This window comes from Mus caroli, unplaced genomic scaffold (assembly GCF_978045245.1).
Source record: "Mus caroli unplaced genomic scaffold, Mus_caroli_1 scaffold_13, whole genome shotgun sequence".
Classification (NCBI taxonomy): domain Eukaryota; kingdom Metazoa; phylum Chordata; class Mammalia; order Rodentia; family Muridae; genus Mus; species Mus caroli.
In genome coordinates, this window is record NW_028227268.1 from 39,147,630 (window position 1) to 39,168,576 (window position 20,947).

The 20,947-nt window shown below is 43.7% G+C and overlaps 1 protein-coding gene across 5 annotated transcripts in view; it reads right to left on the minus strand.

Moving 5' to 3' along the window:
* Positions 1-14: 14 nt before the first annotated feature.
* The window catches only part of Ap2b1 (adaptor related protein complex 2 subunit beta 1), a 107,554-nt gene continuing 86,621 nt past the window's right edge, over positions 15-20,947 (minus strand). For all 5 annotated transcript variants that reach the window (XM_021178160.3, XM_021178158.3, XM_021178162.3 and 2 more), the window contains 4 exons: positions 15,376-15,460; positions 14,131-14,217; positions 7,091-7,245; positions 15-2,470 (listed from right to left, as the gene is read on the minus strand). In XM_021178160.3, coding sequence (XP_021033819.1) covers positions 2,396-2,470; positions 7,091-7,245; positions 14,131-14,217; positions 15,376-15,460 — 402 coding nt within the window. In that variant the 3' untranslated portion in view covers positions 15-2,395. The remainder of the gene's footprint in view (positions 2,471-7,090; positions 7,246-14,130; positions 14,218-15,375; positions 15,461-20,947) is intronic.

Consider the following 20,947-nt stretch of genomic DNA (forward strand, 5'->3'; position numbering starts at 1 on the left):
CACAAGGTAAAGGCTCCCCAAACCCCACCCTCCCCAACAACAGATCCCAGCAAGAACAGCAAAGTAAGCCTTCTTGGGACAGCATTGGCTCCAGCATCCCAAGCTTCACAATACGGACCAGGCTTGGCTGGGGACAAACACCTGGGGAATCTGACCAGAAAGAGCTCTGGTGTGTTTGCTTCCCTGCCCTCTGTACTTCAGCTTTCGACAGATGCATAAGGAGAGCGGGTACAGGTTAAACTGAGCCCAGTTCTCCCAATCTGGTCAAGCTCTGCATGAGCCTGACCGGAAGCTTCGGGGGCAGGCAACAGAGTCTCTTGAGGAGAGGTCCTTGCATCTTCCTAACTCTCCCCGGGGAGTCAGACAGCTGAGGCCAGCAGAGAACCACAGCTGTTCTCTGTCACTGGTGAGGCTGAGAGAGGCCTCAGTTTCTGGGATGGCCACATTCTGGCATAAACTTTCCTTTCTGCTTGCCCTGACACATCTTTTGGGAACTACAGTTTGCTTTGAGATGGGAACACTGCATTTGTAGTGGGAATCCCTTATCCTACTCATAACCAACTGACTCCAGGAATCAGCGTCGACAAGGAAACTTGGTCAACTTGTTTTTCCACCCAGCAAACCACCACCTATCTGCCTCCCACACAAGCCCACAGGGTTTCCTACACCCCCATGGTGACGGAGGGAGGGTGTATTTCTTTTTCACCGGCCAGCAGGCCTCTTAAGATTCTCAAGGATTAAGGGACTTGAGAGAAGCTTTGCAGCTGGGAGGAAACAGGATTACTCCAGACACACTCGTAAATGTTGCTGGTTTCTACTCTCATTTTTTCAGTCTCTCCTCGGGATCCAGTGGGTCAGGTCTGAGTCCTGCATGAGGTCGTTGGACCCCGGCATGCTTCTGGCCTGAGCAGAGGACTCTAAATGGACCCTGGATACCAGGTGCCAGGCTGTGCAACAAGTGCCACCTCTCAAGCAGAGTGAACAGCAGCCCTGAGCAGGGCCATGAGTACGGGGTTTCTGATGACTCACACCAATGTGTTCACATCCCCAGCCTTCGTGAGAGGGGCCTGCTGAAAGGATCTCCCTCTGCTCTGGAGCTCAAGGACCATGGATGAAGGGCAGCTCAGTGAGCTGACGGACAGTGAGAACTGGCGACATCTTTACACACATCTACACTCACTGGCCTGCTCCAGGAAAGCCTGGCAAATGTCAGCTCTGCTTTCACTCTTGTTACCTGGATGCATACTTATAATCGAGATGTCAACTGCCACCTGACCCCAGTGAATGGGTGGAGCACCAAACTCAGTATGGAGTGTGCAAAGAGTCACAGGCAGGCACAGGAAAGACAGAAGGCTTTGAGGAAAATAATAACGAGCCAGCCACATAGGGAAGCTGACGGAGGGAGCATCAGGGAGCCACTCTCAGCTCTGCTACTCAAGAGCCAAAAGGCCTAGGCAACACACTTTTTGCCTGTTACCTTTCTTTTTAGAAAAACAGGGTTGGATAAGTCATTAAAGTCTGTTTTAATTCTGAGACTCTGTTTTAACTTTGAATGAGCCCTGAAAAGCACAGGGAAGGAGGTGGAGGGGTGGGGTGGGGAGCGGGGAGGCAGCGCCCTGTTCTTACTCATGTCTACTCAGCCTCCCCAGGATTCCTGGGCTAGCACTGTGGGCAGGAGCACAGCTCTGCCATCTCTCAGCGCTGAGCCCACATGTCCAGTGTCCCTGCACTCGCAACCATCAATGAAGACCACCACTGCCATATATGGAATCCTCAAACCAGATAGCATGGGCATAAGGGAGCTCGAAGGCTTAGCCAAGGAAAGACCTGGACAGAGGGGCGGAATGACAATGCAAAAGGCCAGGAGCAGGGCTGCCTCCCGCCCCGCCCCGGCAGGGGCCAGGGCCATCAGTGGATCTCCACTAAGATTGTGTTTGATGAGGGTCAGTCGCCCTTTCTACTCAAGTGTTCTACCTCAACTTCTCATCTGTACAAAAATATAAAACAATAAGGTGCAGTTTATGTTTCAGTGACACTTTTCCTTGCTTTAATTAATTTGTCGCCTTTTTCTGCTTGTGAAATGAGCTTTTGATTACAAAATATCAAACTACACTCAAAAGAGGGTGTAGAAAAGGCTAGCCATTGGCACAGCATGGAGAAGCTCACAACTAAGGACAGAGAAGAGCAGCAGGTGGCAGAAGTGGGGAATGGTGGAAGGAGATGTCTCGGGAAGCTAACCTATCCAACAGGGTGAATGCTAATGTCAGCACAAGATGACTGGCCACTACCGGGGTGGGTACCGCAGGGTTTGGGTTCAGGCTCTACACAACAGTACAACGTCTTCCAGTTAAGAGTTCTTGGCTTGCACCGATTACAGGCTGACTGGACCCATTTATTAGTTTTTCAAAATGCTGTCGTAGACCTGATAGATGTACTGAGAGACTTCAGGGGCTCTACACTTCAGCGACAGCTGTGAAGAGGAGGAGAAAGGAAATTAGCATGGAGGCAGCATTGGCTCTAAAGGCATCTAAGCATTCACATCAAGACAGTTTCTGACATTCTGACACTCTATGACTGGAGCAGCCAAAGAGAGAGCTCACATTAATACAAACCATGCATTTCAGAACTCCAACTTGGTTGGTCCCAAGTTGTGCTGTATGTCTACCTACAGCTTGTGTGGCTTTCCGAACAAAGTATGATAATGACCCATGCTAAAAACAAAGCCTCTGACCCTAGGGGAACCAGTGCTTACACTAAACATCAACATAAAAAAGATTCTCACGGGAAAGGACAAAAAATAAGCCCAAATTTTAACTATATTAAGGTTAAACAAAATATCACTAGTAATAACAGTAAAGCATGCAAAATATATCTTATACGTAGAACATTGTATGTGTGTATGGCTGTCATTTCTCTTCTGTAAGTGGGAAAAGTAACAAAATTACCCTCCACAGTACATTGCTGTGACTGAGCCGCTATCTTATAAAAAACAAAACATGGAGCTGGGGAGGTAGTTCAGCAGGTAAAGTAGTTGGTGTATAAACATGAACACACAATTTGGATCCATAGTACCCATGTAAAAAAGCTGGGCATTTTTATGTGATAACCACTGATAATAGCATTGATATCAACCATTTAGCAACACTGCCCATCAAGACCTACCAAGAATGCAGCAACAACAGAAAGGCGTATGGGTAAATGGAAGGTGGATATAGCTTAAAAAGTGTTCCACAGGGACAAAAACTTCATTCTTTTTTCTTTTGGAGACAGGGTCTTACTATATTGCCCTGACTGCTCTGGAACTCTCTATGGAGATCTGCCTGCTTCTAGCTCCTGAGAGCTATAAAGGATTAGAGGTGTATGCCAGTACACCAGGGTCCAACCCTTTTTATTCTTTTATTTATACTTTAGTGTACTAAATTTACTCCTAGGACATTGATATTTTTGTTGCTTTTATTATTATTATTAAAAATTGGGTATAAGATTTACTAGTGGATGTGACTAGTGAGATGGAGCCTTCTAGAGGATGGGACTTGCCACTTACCCAGGGGACTACAAAGGGATGACATTGACCCTCAGCCATCTTGTCTTCAACTTTACCTAGAGACCTGCCAAGGAAGCCTCCTATATCTGTCTGGACCTGTCAGCCCCAGCATAGGAAAACAGTTTGCTGATGTGATGATATAAAAAGGGTGGAGCTTCACTTAATTTGAATATAAACATGACCTTTACAGAAACTTTTTATCATGTATTTGTAGGCATAAATAAACAAAAGCCACTAGGGCTTTAAAGTGCAGTTGCTCACATTCATTTGACCCTATGTGACCACTAAATGGAGTTTATTCCCCTTTGCCTTCTTCCTTCCTAGGTCTAAGATGTAGCTACTGGGGGGATGCTTTGGCAGAAAAGAGGCTTTGGGTAAGGTTTCTTTGGTGGCTTAAATGAAAGTGGCCCCTATAGGCTCACAGGCAGTGGCATGTTTGGAGGTGTAGCCTTGTTGCAGAAGGTATGACCTTGTTGGAGGAAGTGTGCCACAGGGAGTGGGCTTTGGGATTTCAGATACTTAAGCCAGGCCTGGTCTTTCTCTCTTTATAAGATTTGCTGTGGTCATGTGGCATGGTTCACAGTAACAGAAGACTAAGATACAAATGTGCACTAATACATATGAACATACATGCATAGACCACATGAACACATGTGAACAAAAAACTATGTGATGATTTATTTTCTATAACATTCTCAAAATGATGTAATTGTAGGAGAACCAATGAGTGCTTGCCAGGGCTAGGTTAAATTCTAGCACCTAGGAGGCAGAAGCAGCTCAATCTCTGAGTTTGAGGCCAGCCTGGACTATATAATGAATTCTAGGCCAGCTAGGGCTACATGGTGAAACCTTGTCTCAAAAACAAACAAACATACACCTGACTCCAGAAAACAACAACAACAAAAACAAAACAAAAAAGCTAAAGCAAACTATAAAGAAAACCGGGTCATTCTGTCCTACCCTAAGAGAGTATGTAATGTACAGTCTTTTTTTTTACTTTAATTTTTTTATTAGATATTTTTTCATTTACATTTCAAATGCTATCCTAAAGTCCCCTATATCCTCCTCCCGTACAGTCTTATTTATGTCTGTAGTTATAGTTGTTATTTTCTAGTCTTGAAAGTAAGATAGTAGCAATACGAAAAACTGGGTTAAAAGAAAAAGTCCCATTAAAAATCTTGTGAGTACTCTCAAAAAATGTATTTTATAAGTATTAGTTATATCTAAGAGAATGAACAGTCCATCTCAGACAATGTGCATTAGGACCCATTAATAACATCTGAACCTTAAACATCATTTGCCTATTAACACGCCCCCCCCCCAATCCCACATGATTTTGAACAAATCATTAATCATTTTCACACTTTTGATACTTGGGGTTGGACCTAGGGCAGGGCCCGGCTGACAGGCGCTCTGCCATCAAGTGATACTCCCCAGCCCGAGTTTTACTTTTTCCTTTGAGACTGAGTCTCTGAGTTGCCCAGTCTGGCCTTAAATTTTCCATCTTCTTGCCTGAGCATCCCACACAGGTGGGATCACAGGTCTGTGTCACTAGGGTCTAGTCTCATTAATCATTCTTTAAAAAAAAGAAAAAAAGAAATTATATTTATTTCATTTATTTGTGTGGGTATGTGTCACGGTACTTGTGCTAGTTAGAGGACAGCTGGAGGGAGCCAATTCTCTTCATCAGTTTATCAGGCTTGGTGGCAAGTAGCTTTGTCTACTGCGCCATCCCATTGGCCCCTCTCCAATCTTTTTAACCACAATTCCCTGGTCTACAACCTGGGACTAATATGCTTCCTTAACTTAGCAAAGATGGGACAATGTATATACTAATGAATGGTGAGTTTATAAGAAACATGCACAGGTGTCTAGAAAAGTAACTAAATGGAAGTATCTCACCAGACCTGGATTTCTTAGTGACACCCTCTCCTTTTAGGAAGAGTACAGAGGGTTTTCCTGTTCTGGGGAACTTAAGGTAAATGACAGAGTCGATTCTTACTCTCTGAAAAAGACAAGACATGAGTCTGGCTTGGTGGTACAAGCCTTCAATCCCAGAACTCATTTTAATTTCAGTACTTGGGAGGCTGAGGCAAATGGATTTTTGTTTGAACCTGCCTGGTTGAAAGAATTATTCTCGGATGGCCAGGGCTACATTTTGAGACCCTGTTTCAGAAACCTGAAACAGAAACAAAAAAGTAGCAGAGATAGAAGGGAGGGAAATCTCCCAGATGCTTCCTGGGAAAGCCCAAGTTGACTGGACTCAGCAGCAGGCATACACTTGGCATTCCAGCGTACAGCAGGGAGAAGACTAAGAATTTCTGTTTGGATGGTACTACTTCTTTGATGCATGACAGCATAAACAACAGCTGTCAACACTAGGGAATGGGGTCACAGAATAAACGGCTCTCTGAGTCTGATTTTTCACCTTCCTCAGAACCAGTCACTATTGAATCTTCTTCCCCTGCCTTCAAACAACCTAACACGAGAATAAGGTACTTCCCCATCTCATGTTGGAAGACCACATTTGACATCAGCACCAGAGCTCAGGGCCTCGGGGACCAGTCTTTACTGCCAAGCAAAACAGTGGTTTTTTTCCTGTGCAAAGCCATCCAATAACTTTTACTTCCGTTCAGGGAGATACTGGAGGAGGTTTCTCAATCTACAGGGGAAACCTATAGGGTGGAGACTTCTCTCCCTGTTAAGGAAACCATGGTTAAGAATGATTAATTAGTGACTTGTTCAAATCATGGCTTGGTGGTAGTAGTTGTGTATAGGTCTAGACATCCTTAAGGCCAAGAACTCTGAAAGTAAACAAGGTCCAGTGTAATCAGGTGGGAAATGTTTTTTGTTTTTGTCTTTTGGTTGGAGTGTGCTGGGCACTCTGCTCTATCCTTTCTATCACGTCCCCCTGAGACAGGTCTCTCACTGAACCTGGTGAGGCTGTCTGGTCAGCAAGCTCCAGTGATCCTCTTGCCTCCTCTAAGTGCAACGCTGGGCTTCCAGCATATGTGGTTATGCCTGCTTTGATGTGGGTGCTGAGGGTCTGAACCCAGGCCCTTCTGTTTGTACAGCAAGCATCCTTACCATCTCTTAGCCCCAGAAACACTTTCTTTTTTGAAGCAGGGTCTCAACTATGAAGTTCTGGCTAGCCTCCAATCCGCAGCTATCCACCTTTCTTTTCCTAGGACTACAGGTGTGACCATGATGCCAGCTAGAAACACTCCTCTTAACAGTTTACTCTAGTACCAAATGCATGCCAAGGAGGAGCCATCTCTGTGTGCCAGCGAAGCAATGTAACTGTCAGAGGCAGGTGGTCTACCCTGGTCTGTCCCCAGCACCATGCCTTGTAAGTCAGAAGACCACAGTGAGGAGGGAAGACATTTCATGATTGCAACACAGGACTCCCTTACTGAGTGCTTGTTTTTTGGTATCTTGGCCAGAAGTACTTCTCCAGGTCTCTGGAGTACACTAAAGAATTTTTAAATGTATGGGCTCTTACCTCTGGATTCTAACCCATCTTACACATTCTGGGAAAGGCCTTACCGTATAATTGGGGTTTCCTGGCTGGATCCGCAGCTCTGCCAAAATCCAAATGCCATTAGTGAGCTTCAGGGACTGGTACAGCATGTCCTGCCCTTCCACGTTCCTCTTGGCAATAGTGTAAACATTGTTGTTTTGCAACTTGCTGGAAACTGTGTCTAGAAATAGAGATCCGAGACTTAAGACTTTCAGTTAAAGTCTCCAATGCACACATTCATCTCTGCCCCTCTTGTGAACTTCACATCTCCTCGAGTTCCCAATCAATTCCAGCACATTCACATGTCCAGAGATGCTTCTGATACAGGCAGACAAAATGAAGGGCCTGCCCATCATGGTATCAGACAGAAAACAGGAAGGTGCACTAACACTGGAGTTTATGAGTTACCTAAGGAGGGTCTACAATAGATAGACAGGCCTCAGGTTTACTAAGAACAAACTAAGTTCTCGGGTTAATTACTTTTCCCACTGCAGTAACAAAGTTCCCTGGCCAAAGTGACATAAAAAACGAAGGGTCATTTTGGCTTACAGTCCTGGGGTACAGCCCATCATGGTGGAAATCATGGCAGCAGGAGTGAGGGGCAGCTGTTCAACACTGCATCCAGGTAGCACAAGACAATTCTAGTGTTAACTTGTTTTCCCTTGTTCCTTCAGGTCAGGACTCCACCCAAGGAAGGGAGCCACACAGGGACCCCCAGAGGCTAACCTCATTTAGATAATCACTCACAGGTGTGTCTAGAGGCTTGCCTTCTAGGTTCTAGACCCTGTGAAATTGACAATATTAAGCATCACAATGGTAGACAGGCACAAATACTCTGATGGGGACAAAGGTGGATTTGTGGGAGTCCCCATTCAGACTCCAGTTGATGCTCATTTCTGGAACACTGCTCCCCATCCAGGAAAGTTACACTGATGATCAGATGTGCACTCCCCAAGTCACTACCACTGCACTGTGAGCCACATGGGCCTCAGTTTCACAGCTTTAGAAAAGGACAGAGCTGCACAGGTCTTTTCAAGTCAGATTTATTAAACTAGATACTTAAATTTCTTTTTTAAAGCAGGCAAACAAATTTTTTAGATGCTAGAGGAAACCATGCTTTCAAACACACAAGGAAACAAATTATTTTAATGGAAGACACAGAGAGGCCTGAAGCTATGTGAAATGACTGTTGTGTGCTCAGATCCCAACTGCCATTCGGGTGATGCCTCTGCACTCCCGAGCTCAGGGCAACAACAAGCTGGTGCTCCAGTGACTACAGCATCAAGAGACACGATGCTCCAGAGTTAATTAAAGGTCATGTCTCTGTCTGAGATGCTGCAGTGTCAGAAACAAACTTTGAAGAGTAGAGATGATATGCCAGGTGTGTTAGTGTCTTTAATCCCAGTACTCAGGGGGCAGGGGCAGGGGCAGGGGCAGGGGCAGACAGAGGCAGGCAGATCTCTGAATTTGTGGCCAGCCTGATCTACAAAATGAGTTCCAGGACACCCAGGGCTACACAGAGAAACCCTGTCTTAAGGAGAAAAAAAAAAAGGCCTAGAGATGATGATAAACACAGCTTCTTTGTTAGCTCCTTATTAATTAGCTTCAGATGAGTACTCACATTACTCAGCCTAATCCAGAACTAAACTCTCACAAAAAAGTATATCCTGGTGTGGTCTCTAGGAAAGGAAGCATGTTGGCCTTCACCCCGTGGTAAGATCTCCGCACACGAAACCTCAGGGTTTTATCACTGGCTTTCTCACTTTCCCTGATGTATGTCATCAGCACCTATAAATATGTATTTGAATTTTGTGTTGATCTGGCGCTAGAGATGCTACTAAAGCCACAGGGTTAAGCATCTGTTTGAATGAAAGCTGCTATTATAGTCCACACCCAAACCAGGCAGCGCTGAGGATGCAGCACTATGGTCTCATTCATTAAGTATTTTTAATCACAGTTAGTTATTACTTAAATTTTTTTTTGCCTTTTCATTAATATCAAAGTAGTTACAACTTTGATAGAGAGATGGTTTAGCAGTGAAAAATACTTTTGCTCTGCCAGAGGATCTGGAGTCGACTCTCAGCTCACAACTGTCTAGGGCAGTGGTTCTCAATCTTTCTAATGCTGTGACCTTTTAATACAGTTCCTTGTGTTGTAGTGATGCCCCATCTATGAAATTTAAGAGATTCACCTGCCTCTGCCTCTGGAGTGCTGGGATTAAAGGCATGAGCCAGCATTAGCTGGCCATTTATTTTGTTGTTACTTCATAACTAATTTTGCTACCCTTATGAATCATAATATAAATATCTGATATGCAGGATACCTGATGTGTGATCCTTGTGAAAGGGAAATTCAACTTCCAAAGGGATTGCAACTCACAGGTTGAGAACTGCTGGCCTCTAAGGGCATAAGGCATGCATGTGGTGCACAGACTTATAGACAGGCAAGACACAATCCTCATAAAACAGAGAGAGGTGGTTTTATCCCACACCCAAAAAGTGCCTCTATACAACACTGCTGGAGGAAAGAGCCTCAATAAACTCTGCAACCATCTCGTGGGGGTCGGGGGCAGATAGTTCTTTGCTGTCAGTCATCTCTTGGAGGGGCAGACAGCTCTTGCTGTCACTCTGGTTCCTACAGTGAAGTGCTCTTGCAAGTTAATGGGTTGCTAAGCAACACTTCCAGCTGGAGTCTGGCTAAGGCTTTCTGAAAGGGCTGTCTTTAACACACAGGGAGCTGCTTTAAGTTGCAAAAGCTTTTCCTAACTTTCAAGGTGCTTGCCTATTTTCCAGAGCTGCAGAAATCATGCAGGGCAGGTGCCTTTGTTGAACAGTCTTCTTGTTGCAAAGGCACACATGTGTTTTATCCATATATCGAGGCCCAGATGTCTGCAGGCATAGGATTTCACCGTTTGTGTAACAGATGATAGGGAGGGAACAGGGCTGCTTGGGCTGAATGCATGTACTGGGATTTCTATCAGAAGGTTCAATGGAAGGAGGGTTTTTTTTTTGTTTGTTTTTTTGTTTTTTTTTTCAAGACAGGGTTCTCTGTGTAGCCCTGGCTGTCCTGGCACTCACTTTGTAGACCAGGCTGACCTTGAACTCAGAAATCCACCTGCCTTTGCCTCCAGAGTGCTGGGATTAAAGGCGTGCGCCACTACACCCGGCTGGAAGGAGGGTTTTATAGCAAAGTATGTTTTTTGTTTTTATTTATTTTTTTAAAGCCTATTATTACTTATCACCACATCTGACCTATTTTTTAAATGTAATTTTTGCAGTGTAACACACTGAACCCAGTGCCTTGAATATATCAAAGGCCTGAGCCTTATACATTTTATAGTGTTAGGTTTGAGCTTGACATTTTAAGGGCTGAAGAATATTTACTTTAAGTGTAGCAATCAGGGATGGCAAATCCTGGTGATGCATACCCACAACCTCCACCCAGGAGGCTGAGGCAGGAAAAGATCTAGTGAGAGTCAGATGTGAGGCAGCATCCAGCCACACTGGGACACATTTTTCTTAGTAAAACATCATTGTTCGTTTGTTTTACATCCTTGAGCTCCTGGCATACAGGACAGTCTCTCGAAGTTGAGAGATTCTGAGAATGTGTGATATCAGACGCTTCAGTGGCTACTCAGATGCTAGCTCAGGGGGGAAGATACTGAGACCTGTCCCAAGGGAGGATAATGGTCAAATATGATTGCACTTTGAGATGTGACTTCTTCTCATTCACTTTCTTCCTCCCACAAACCTGGCTCTGTGATCTGGGTATCTGAGTTCTTTTGGGACATTCATTAGCAAGTTCAAAATTGCTAATCTATAAAGTGCATTTCAGAAAAATACTGCTGACAATGACTGAAAAAAATCTTTCCGGGTAAAGAACGACAGTTAGTGCTAGTTAGGAATCTTCCATTTTTGAAGAGTAAGAAAGCATAGGAAAGCCACAATAAAACCGAAATCTAACTCATTCTTAGCGCCCATGTCTAAAGAAACAACTCTTTTCATTTACTACAGTGCCAAACAAGTACGGATCTGAACGAGGTGTCTGAGCTTTCTTATTTTATTAATTTAATTTAATTTGTGTGTGTGTCTTTCTTTTTCTTTTCTTTTCTTTTTTTTTTTTTTTTTGTTTTTTGTTTTTCAAGGCAGGGTTTCTCTGTGTAGCCCTGGCTGTCCTGGAACTCACTCTGTAGACCAGGCTGGTCTCCAACTCAGAAATCTGCCTGCCTCTGCCTCCCAAGTGCTGGGATTAAAGGCGTGTGCCACCACTGCCAGGCGTGTCTGAGCTTTCTGAGTAAACAAATAACAGGCTTGTAAAAGTGCTTGCCACAAGTACCTCACTTTAGATACAGATGGAAATGTATCTACCGCTTGTGCACTTAAGGTGGTAGATATGCTTCAAGATTCATAATAATCCCAAACGTAGCTAAAAGGTATGATATTAAAGAGGCCCAGGTGTGGTGGCAGACCTTTAATCCTAGCACTCAGGAGGCATAAGTTTCTGTGAGTTAGAGGCTAGCATGGTCTATAGGACAGCCAGGGCTACACAGTGAAACCCCGAATAAAAACAAAACAAAACACAACACAACAAAACACTACCACCACAAGACACCTTTAGAAGTGTCTGCTGCTGGGAAGCAGGATTCTTGTTGATGCCTTTCTAGTATTTATGACAAACAGCAGCACCATCAACACCCACACCATACACATCTTTATTATGGTAAGATTATTAAGACTTGCACAGTTCTTTTCCTTCTCTAGAAAGCTCAGAGAACAAACAGAAAAGCTCACTGCTATGTTGGTGAGTCCTTTAAGGCTGTGACTTCCTGAAGCCCAGAGTGTTCCTTCCATCTGTCAAATGTCTTTGCTAGCACAGAAGAGCTATTTTAAGTGTTGGTGCTATTGTGATTAGGGAAGATCAGCTGGAAAGGACGGTATTTTTAGCTCTCAGCGAGACACAGGGTGTTGAATCAGAAGGCACTAAACCTGCAAAGGCTCCTGTTAGCAGAGTCCTCAAGACTGGGAGGAGATGGAAAGGCCAAGGCACTCCAGACCTCAGGGTGGAGACAAGGAAGAGTTAGAAAGGATTAGTCAAAGAAAGTGGTCTTGCAAAATTAGCAGTGATTCAGCCTTGGTCATTGAGAGAAGACAAAGTGGCTGTTTCTTATGCTCCATGTCCCCGACTGCCATGATATGTGCCACCAGGAAGCCATGGCGGTTTTCAAACCTGAGTCAGCTGTAAAGACTCCATCAGAGGAGACGGCCTCCCTGGGAGGAAAACCACATGCTTTGGCGCAGTAAGAATTCCTTTCTTTCTAGTATTGTGGCAAACCAGACAAAGTCCTTGGTCAACCAAATTCCGTTTTTGTCCTTTTCACACAGGATCCCTGAAACCAAAACTGTTCCCCAATTACTCTGGCTATTTCCTACTCTCTGTAGGAAAGGAACAGCGGCATTCCACTGGGTGTTAACAGCAAGCACTGTGATCTACATGCCAGTAAGTTCATTCACCACTGAGTCAGACAGGTTTTCCTAATCTATAAATGGGATTTATAGAGTTTTCAGTGTGTGAATACACAGGCATACCATATGCCATTTTCTAACTTTAATCACTACAGGGAAACTTCCCCCTTTTATTAATTAACAGGTATTCTCAGGTATACACTGTTGGATCAACTGGCAGGGAGGGGATGGTGGTTAGCCCAGGGCAAGTCTCTGTTAAAATGGGGTACAAAGTTGAACAAAGTGTGTTCCCTCAAGGGGCACACACTGGATTTAGCTACCAGCACACAGACTCTATGGCAGAGGCTTCCCACTTCCAGAGCAATGGTCTGTTCTGTGGAAAGCTGTGCTCACCAAATACAGTTCACTGTTAACTGACCAGTGAACTTCAGAGGAAGGGACAGAGAGCACCACTGGCCATTTAAAATCCACAAGATGAGGACAATCATCAATAGTAACAGAATAATAGCTCATTAATAGTAACAGAAACTGTAAGAGTCTTTCCTCAAACCTCTTTTCCCAGGATGGAGGAGATGTGAGGTAACCCTCATCATAGGCAAGCTCTGTCTAAAGTATCTTTCCTCAAAGCATGACAGGCTGTCTTTTATGTCTGAGGCTTCAAGCAAGCATTTAGCCTCCTCAATGCTTCAGATGGAGGCCTGACTGGATCGGCACATTCCTAACTACAAAACGGTTTAGGAATTAATGTGGATTAAAAAGGTTAGTATTATATGAAAGCCAACAAAAGGGAGTAACAATAAAGGTTATCTATCAGCTAGGCTCTAATCAACCATGATATGTGCTTTATTTATAAACAGAATTCTAACGATAGCATTTCCTCCAATGCCAAATGCTGATAAAAGAGATGACACAATCTTTCAAGTCTTAGGAGGGTGACTATCCTCAGTTATCACTTCAATTACTTGATGCTGAGGATATTTAATATGATTGACAGTTACTTCTACTACTGAAGGACCAGTAGGTTACATAGGCTTATGGTTGTTTCATATTTTTCTACATTTTGTGATGCTGAGAGCAAACCAAGGCTTTTGTGCAAGTTAGGGACAGTTTATTTATTTGCTCATTTTATTTTTAATTTATTAGTTCTTGTAGCCTGTAAGTAATTTAGTGCCTTGCATCAAACTATCCCATTTCTTGTTTTTTGTTTTCCTTTGTATTGAGAGAGAAAAGGTCTCAATGTATAGTGCTTGCTAGCCGGGAACTTGCTATATAGATATAGCAAAGCTGGATTTGAACTCACAGAAATCTGCCTGCCTCTGACTCAAGTGCTGGAATTAAAGGCATGTACCACTGTGTGTGTGTATGTTTAAAAGAGATGGGCTCATATATATGCAAAACTGGCCTGGAATTTGTAATTCTCATGCCTCAGTGTCCTGAGTAGTTAGATTACAGGGGTGTGCCTTAGAGAGATTTGCAAAGTAATGCATTTAACATGTGACCCACCACAATCATGTTAAATGTGAAAAGAAGTAGGCACAGGAAAGAAACACTTTAAATATTTAATTTCACTTACTAAGATGAAAATTAATGCAGTTATTACTTACCAGCATTTAAATGACATTCCTTAATCTGAAACTGGAGTTCATTTTCATTGGGAATATCCTTCCACGTTGCAAGGAAGACCTGGCGCTCTATATGGGGAGGGGAGAAGGGTGATGTGTCAGTATTCTGTCTCCTGATGCCTTCTGCTAGTTTTCGTCTGACATGCTAGGAGTGGACTAGGAATGGAGCCAAGAGTTTGATGTGCAAAGGAGATACTTACTAGGCCTTTCTGGATCGAACTAGAATACACACTGGAAAAAGCATGCAGTTAAGAGTTTAGTTTTAACAACAATATGAACTAACCAGTACCCCGGAGCTCTTGACTCTATGGCCTAATAGGCCATCACTTGAAAGAGAGGCCCATTGGACTTGCAAACTTTATATGCCCCAGTACAGGGGAACACCAGGGCCAAAAAGGGGGAGTGGGTGGGTAGGGGAGTGGGGGGGTATGGGGGACTTTTGGTATAGCATTGGAAATGTAAATGAGGAAAATACGTAATAAAAAAATGGAAAAAAAAAAGAGTTTAGTTTTGGCTCTTTATATTCCTATGGGTGATTTTGGACACATCTTGTGACCTTTCTTTTTTCTTTTTCTTTTTCTTTTTTTCCCTTTGAGACAGGGTTTCTCTGTGTAGCCCTGGCTGTCCTGGAACTCACTCTATAGACCAGGCTGGCCTCAAACTCAAGAGATTTGCCTGCCTCTGCCTTGAGTGCTGGGAGTAAAGGCATCCTGGCTGGCTGGCGGCTTCTTAAGTAAGGAAAGGGAAAAGTCAATAGCTACCTTGGGGTAAGACAGGAGTCTAATGGTTACTACAAATTACTGACACTTATCTCAGTCTGAACTTAGTGTAGAATAAGTGCTAAATGTACACACCACCTCACTAATTCATTACACAAATGACTTCCACTTTGTAAATGTAGAAACTAAAACACATCGTCTAAGCATCTTGCCTATAACCACACAGATAATCATAGCAAAGCCGAATTAATGCTGTCCCTAACCCCCTCACCTTGTGTACAGGCGAGGTGGCTGCGTCAGTCAGGTAAGTAAGTGGTGCTGAGATTTGAGGTGGCAGAGTAAAAATAGTGACTGGCAAATGACCAATGATCAACTACTTATTGGGGCACTAGAATATACTAATCTCATTTTAAAATTTCAAAATGGTCTGTACTTCTAGGGCTATGCTGTGCCTGCCACTGAGATGATGGCCACAGGTATATTTAGCAGGACAGGAGGACACACTTACCCATTTTGCCATCTTCTACAAAAAGCACATTGAGTGGGATGAGGCAGCTGAAGTAGAAGACATCAATATTGTTTTTAACAGCCACCTGGCAGGAAAGCAAAGTGGAAAAATGTGGACATCAATGAGGAGCCAGGTAGGAGGAGAGGAGACAGGTGTGTATCTAGAAATCTACTTCCTATGTCAGCCAGTGCAGGCCTCTCAATCAACACACGACAGCCCACAGACTGCCAACTACATCCCTCCCCACTCACCAACATCTAACTGTGACCACTTGTAAGAAGTCTTTCTCTAGAAGACTATGGCATACCCTCCAGACCAGTGATCCTCAGTTTGTAGGTCTCCACCCCTTTGGAGGCTGGATGGCCCTTTTACAGGGCTTTACATTACTATTCATAACAGTAGCAAAATAATAGTTCTGATGTAGCAATGAAAATACTTTTATGGTTCAGGTCATCAGAAACTATAGTAAAAGTCGCAGCATTAGGAAGGTCGAGAACCACTGTTCTAGGCAAAGGATAATCTCTGTAGATGTCTTTTCAACTTTAAAAAATTACTTTAAACTCTTGAGTGCTTCTGTGTGCACATGGAAACTATGATGATTATGCAGAGGTCAGAGGGCAATTTTTGGGTATCATACTCAGAACACTGTCTACTTCCTACAGGGTCTCTCATTGGTTTAGAGCTCACCAATTAGGCGACGCTGGCTGGCTGGCTGGCTCCACTTTCCTGATGAATGTACCACAACACCGCGAGTTTCTACACAGGTTCTGAGGATGGGATTCAGGCCCTGCAGCCCTCCTCTGCAATGACATTTCTATTCTTTTCCATAACTATTCTAACAAAGTAGGTATCATTCCCTTCTTGTTTTATAGATAAGAAAACTAAGAAAGGAAATGGAACAGCCAGATCATAAAGACTACGCCAGGATTCAAACTCAAATTTGTCTGCTTTTAAATCAATCTTGATTATGTTTTTTTTTTTTTCTTCACAAAAATTAAAGGACATAGATGCTTCAAATTTCTAAGAGATGGGTTTCATAAACCTATTTCCCTGGTCCTACCACAAAGAAAGCGAGCGTACTGCAGGCTTAAGCACTGGTAAAGCTGGGGGTTTATAAGGAAAAGCTTTCAAGGCAATAAATGAGTTTTCTTCTCATAATACAAACTTCTGGGCTATGGGCTTACCATGGTGTGGCTACAGCAGATACAGCACTAATGCACGCACAGGCCAAGTCCTGAGCACGCAAGGTGCAAGGAGAGGGAGCTCCTCCAACTCCACTGCTGTCCCCAGTGACGCCCTCACCATGTTCCCTGCACTGCGGCAGGGGTCCTCTGGGCAAGGTCTATGATCACCATCTGTGCCTATTTCCTTCCCACTTGCACTCGGGAGGCAGAGGCAGGCGGATTTCTGAGTTCGAGGCCAGCCTGGGCTACAGAGTGAGTTTCAGGACAGCCACGACTACACAGAGAAACCCTGTCTCGAAAAGCCAAAAAAAAAAAAAAAAGTAAAAGAAACTGGCAGAGGTGACTGATGCCTATAATCCTGCACTCAGGGTGCTGACGTAGAAGGGATGCTGTGAGTTCAAGCCAGCCAGTGCTGTGTAGACCCTGTCTCAAAGGCCAAACCAAACAAATGAGAAAGCAGAGCCAAAAAAAAAAAAAAGTGTATCGATATCTAGAGCCTTCCAACTACCTACCCAACTTTGTTCTTTCTCTTTCAAAAAACAAAACAAACACAACAACAAAACAAATAAGAAACAAAAATAAAAACTGGGCAGTGGTGACGCATGCTTTTAATCAAAGCACTCGGGAGGCAGAGGCAGGCAGATTTCTGAGTTCAAGGCAGCCTGGTCTACAGAGTGAGTTCCAGGACAGCTGGGGCTACACAGACAAACCCTGTCTTGGGGAAAGGGGCGGGGGGTGGGGTGGGGAGGAGAAAATAAAACAAAAGCCAAGAAACAAAAACCCCACAAAAATGAAAATCAAAACAAATAAGCAAAAGACCAATAAGCTCCACTCACCCACCCACCCAAAAAAAGCCAAAACAAAGCAAAATGAAACAAAAGCCCACAAAAATACCAGAGCTGTATGTCCACTGACTACTCCTGATCATGGGCCTGCCTTGGAGTGTGGCTGATAGATCCAATGGCATTCCACTGGAGAAAACTAACTTTCCCCTTTTGCATATAGCCTTTTGACTAGGAGAACAACTCTGGTCCATTTACCCGAAACTGCTGGGAACCGTAACGGCTTGAACCTGTGCAAGTCTTGTGCACGAATGTCACATCCTGTGAGTTCATACATGCACTAATCCTATGGTGTGTGGAAGATACTGTATCCTTAGTCATCCAGTAGTGTAGGATCTTACAATTCTGCCTCCTCTTCCACATAGACCCCTGATCCTTGAGGGGAGGGATTTGATGGAGATATCCCATTTAGGGCCGAGTGCTCTCACTCTCTGCACACTGGTTGCAGCTCTCTGTCTTAATTCCCATCTACTGCACAAAGCTTGTCTGATGTGGGCAGACCATCCGCCCTTCTTTCCTATCCAACTATGTACCCATCTCTTCATCAAAACTGTGGGTATGTGATCGAGGAAACTCCTCTGCAGTCCCCACATTTCCCACCAGCTCATTTTTCTGAAGGTTGCTTCCTTGATAACAGCCTCTCTGATCTCTCAGAATCCTTTCAATTACTTTCTTGTTAAGCTGTGCTTCTAGCCTTCCAATTCCCAAGCACAGAAGTTTCTGACACAGCCCGAGTCTCAGAGACTAGACTGGTAGGTTAAAGCGGGGTAAGAAATGTCAGGAAAGGGATGTGAGGCTCTCTACAGCACAGCTGAAGCACCACTTTCAGAGAGTTAACCCAGCTGTGGGCTTCTGGAAGCGAGCTATACTTCCCCAGACTCTTGGCAGAAGAATTAGAGAAGAGGAAACGCTTACTTCAAGTTGGGCTCTGTAAAGGACATTTCCAAGTGAGGACTGGGGAAATGGAGCTGGCTGGTCGCCGAGGGTCCCGTGAACACTAATGACTATCATTGCCCTCATTCTGAATATAAAGCAGTCAGATCTCACAAAGCGCCACCAGTTTAAACATTCACTGGTGCTCATCACATTCCAAGCTTTTGTGATAAAACTGAAAATAGAGAAAATAAGATGCTTATCTCCACAGGGATGGCGGTTCTTAACCAAAAGTTTTGACCAGAACCATCAGGACAGGTTCTTCACAATGGAGACACCAGGGATCCACTCTATATGAAAGAATTACAACCTCTCCATCTGGAAACAGCATATAGAATGGACACTAATTTACAGCAGTGCCTTCTAAGAAGGCTGAGTGAGTCCATAAACATTTGTCTGAGATGCCTAGTCCATCACAGCCTGACAGCAATGAAAGTCCATGAAATGTTCCTGGAGTTTAGCTGGCTAAAGTCTAGACTTCATAAAAAAGCCAGGAATTCCCTGACAGACACTTTGACATACCTTACATGGTTCTCCTCTTCCTTGAAGACTGCCCTAAAATGTCTGCTCTTGAATGTGAAATATTCTGCCTCTAATCAAAGGCAGCAGACAGTGCTGTCAGAGTCTTGGGAGCCAGAACTACTGATTTCAAATTCTAACTTTGACATGTGCTTGCTGTGTGACTTAGGGGCAAGTAGTATTCAGATTAATTTCCTGTCCACAAAGAGCTCAGAGGCGTTATTCACAGGGCTGTCACACAGATGAGTTCATATTTGCTGAGCATACAGAATGCTAACTCTCAAGCACTATGGTGAACACATGACAATAAGAAACCGATTTCACTATATCCATCTCCTCTTTTGAGTTTTTTTTTAAGTAATTAAGGATAACAACATTGGATTACCCAAGATTTTAATATTACTATTATGCTACATAGGGATCTGAATTTTCAAAAGCTTACTAAGCTTACTGGCAAGCTGTTTGCTTAAGGCAAATGCTTCTTTCAACCGTGGCTTGGTAAGAGACCATCTTTTGGGAGCAACTGCACAGGTTACTTTCAGGGGAAATGTTTTAATCTCTTTTATATTAGCTTTTAAAAAAATCTGTACTTTGCAGTTTTCAAACTCTTACCATGGGGTAGAAGTGTGTCATCTCAGGAGTCAGTGTTCTCTCGGATCTGCCTCCCGCCTACCTCTCCCGGCTAGTTCCTTCATTTCAACTATATCCAAATCACTTCTTGTTCCCCAATACTGAAACTCACAGCTCTGTAGTTCTCACTTCTGTTCTTTCTGCTCGATACGTTCTTTTCCTTAAGCTTTATTTAACTGTAAGACTAGCTCAGTCTTAAATTTTCAGAAAGCCCTAAAAGGGCCCTCACAGCACCCACTGCACATACTACTATTACAGTGTAGAATACTAACCTATTTACTCAGGGCCACTACTGATACAGTGAGCTGAGAGTACAGGGCGTCTCACTCTGACCAGCACATGGCCAGGGTCCATAGGAGTGTCTAGTAGGTGCTACATAAGAATGATTATAAAAATTATCATGATTTAACAAGTTGTGTGTGTGTGTGTGTGTGTGTGTGCACGCGCCTGTGTGCTGCCACATTAGAACAGGTGCCCACAGAGGCACTTATGAGATGCAGGTGTGAGCTGCCAGATGTGGGTGTTGGGAACTGAACTCAGGTCCTCTACAAGAACCCCAGGGCTTTCAACTGCTGGGCTAATTTCTACCCCTCTACCAAAGGCTTTGGGTTTAGACAAGATAAGAACTTAGTTTAAAGGTTCTACAAGTAGAGTACTTCTTAGTTTCCTGTGTATGTTCCTTAACAGAGGGGGAAAGAATGCATGCTTACTAAGAGAAAATACAAAGACCAGAATTATTTTAATATGAATTAGCCTATGATAAGGATGAAATTCCTTTGAAGTTCTATTGAATAAGTTTCATAATACATTCATATGTTTTAATATCTATCTATCTATCTATCTATCTATCTATCTATCTAACTATCTATCATCTGTCTTTAAGGCAGTATCTTACTGTGTAACCTTGCCTGGCCTAAGACTTATTGACCTTGAACTCAAGAGAGATCTGCTTGTTTCTGGCTCCTAAGTACTTCATTGTATATAGTCTTTAGCTTTTAAGTATCCTTAGTGCTAGGCATGATGATAAATACCTTTAACCCTACAATTCAGGAGACAGAGGTAGGGATTGGCCAACATAGCAAGTTCCAGAACAACCAAGGCTACATAGAAAGACCCTGTCTCAAAAAAACAAAACAGAAGTCAAGTATCCTTAGCAAGGCCAACTGACGGTTCTGTAAGACCCGAAAAGCCTTATGTCCGGGATGTCCTACTCACAGAGACGTAGAGACAGAGATCGATGCAAAGAGCAAGAGGTTTATTAATCCAGCATGCTGGGGTCGTTCTGAAATCGGGATAGAAGCGACCCCGAGTAGCTAAAGCACACATCTTTTATACATTTTGGGGGGGGGGGGGAGCAGTTTATCATTGGGTAACCTTTAGTGACATTAAGAGGAAGACTTAAGGACCGGAGACATTGTGTGGGCTTTTCTATACAATCAGAGAACTATCTTTTGGCACACCTTG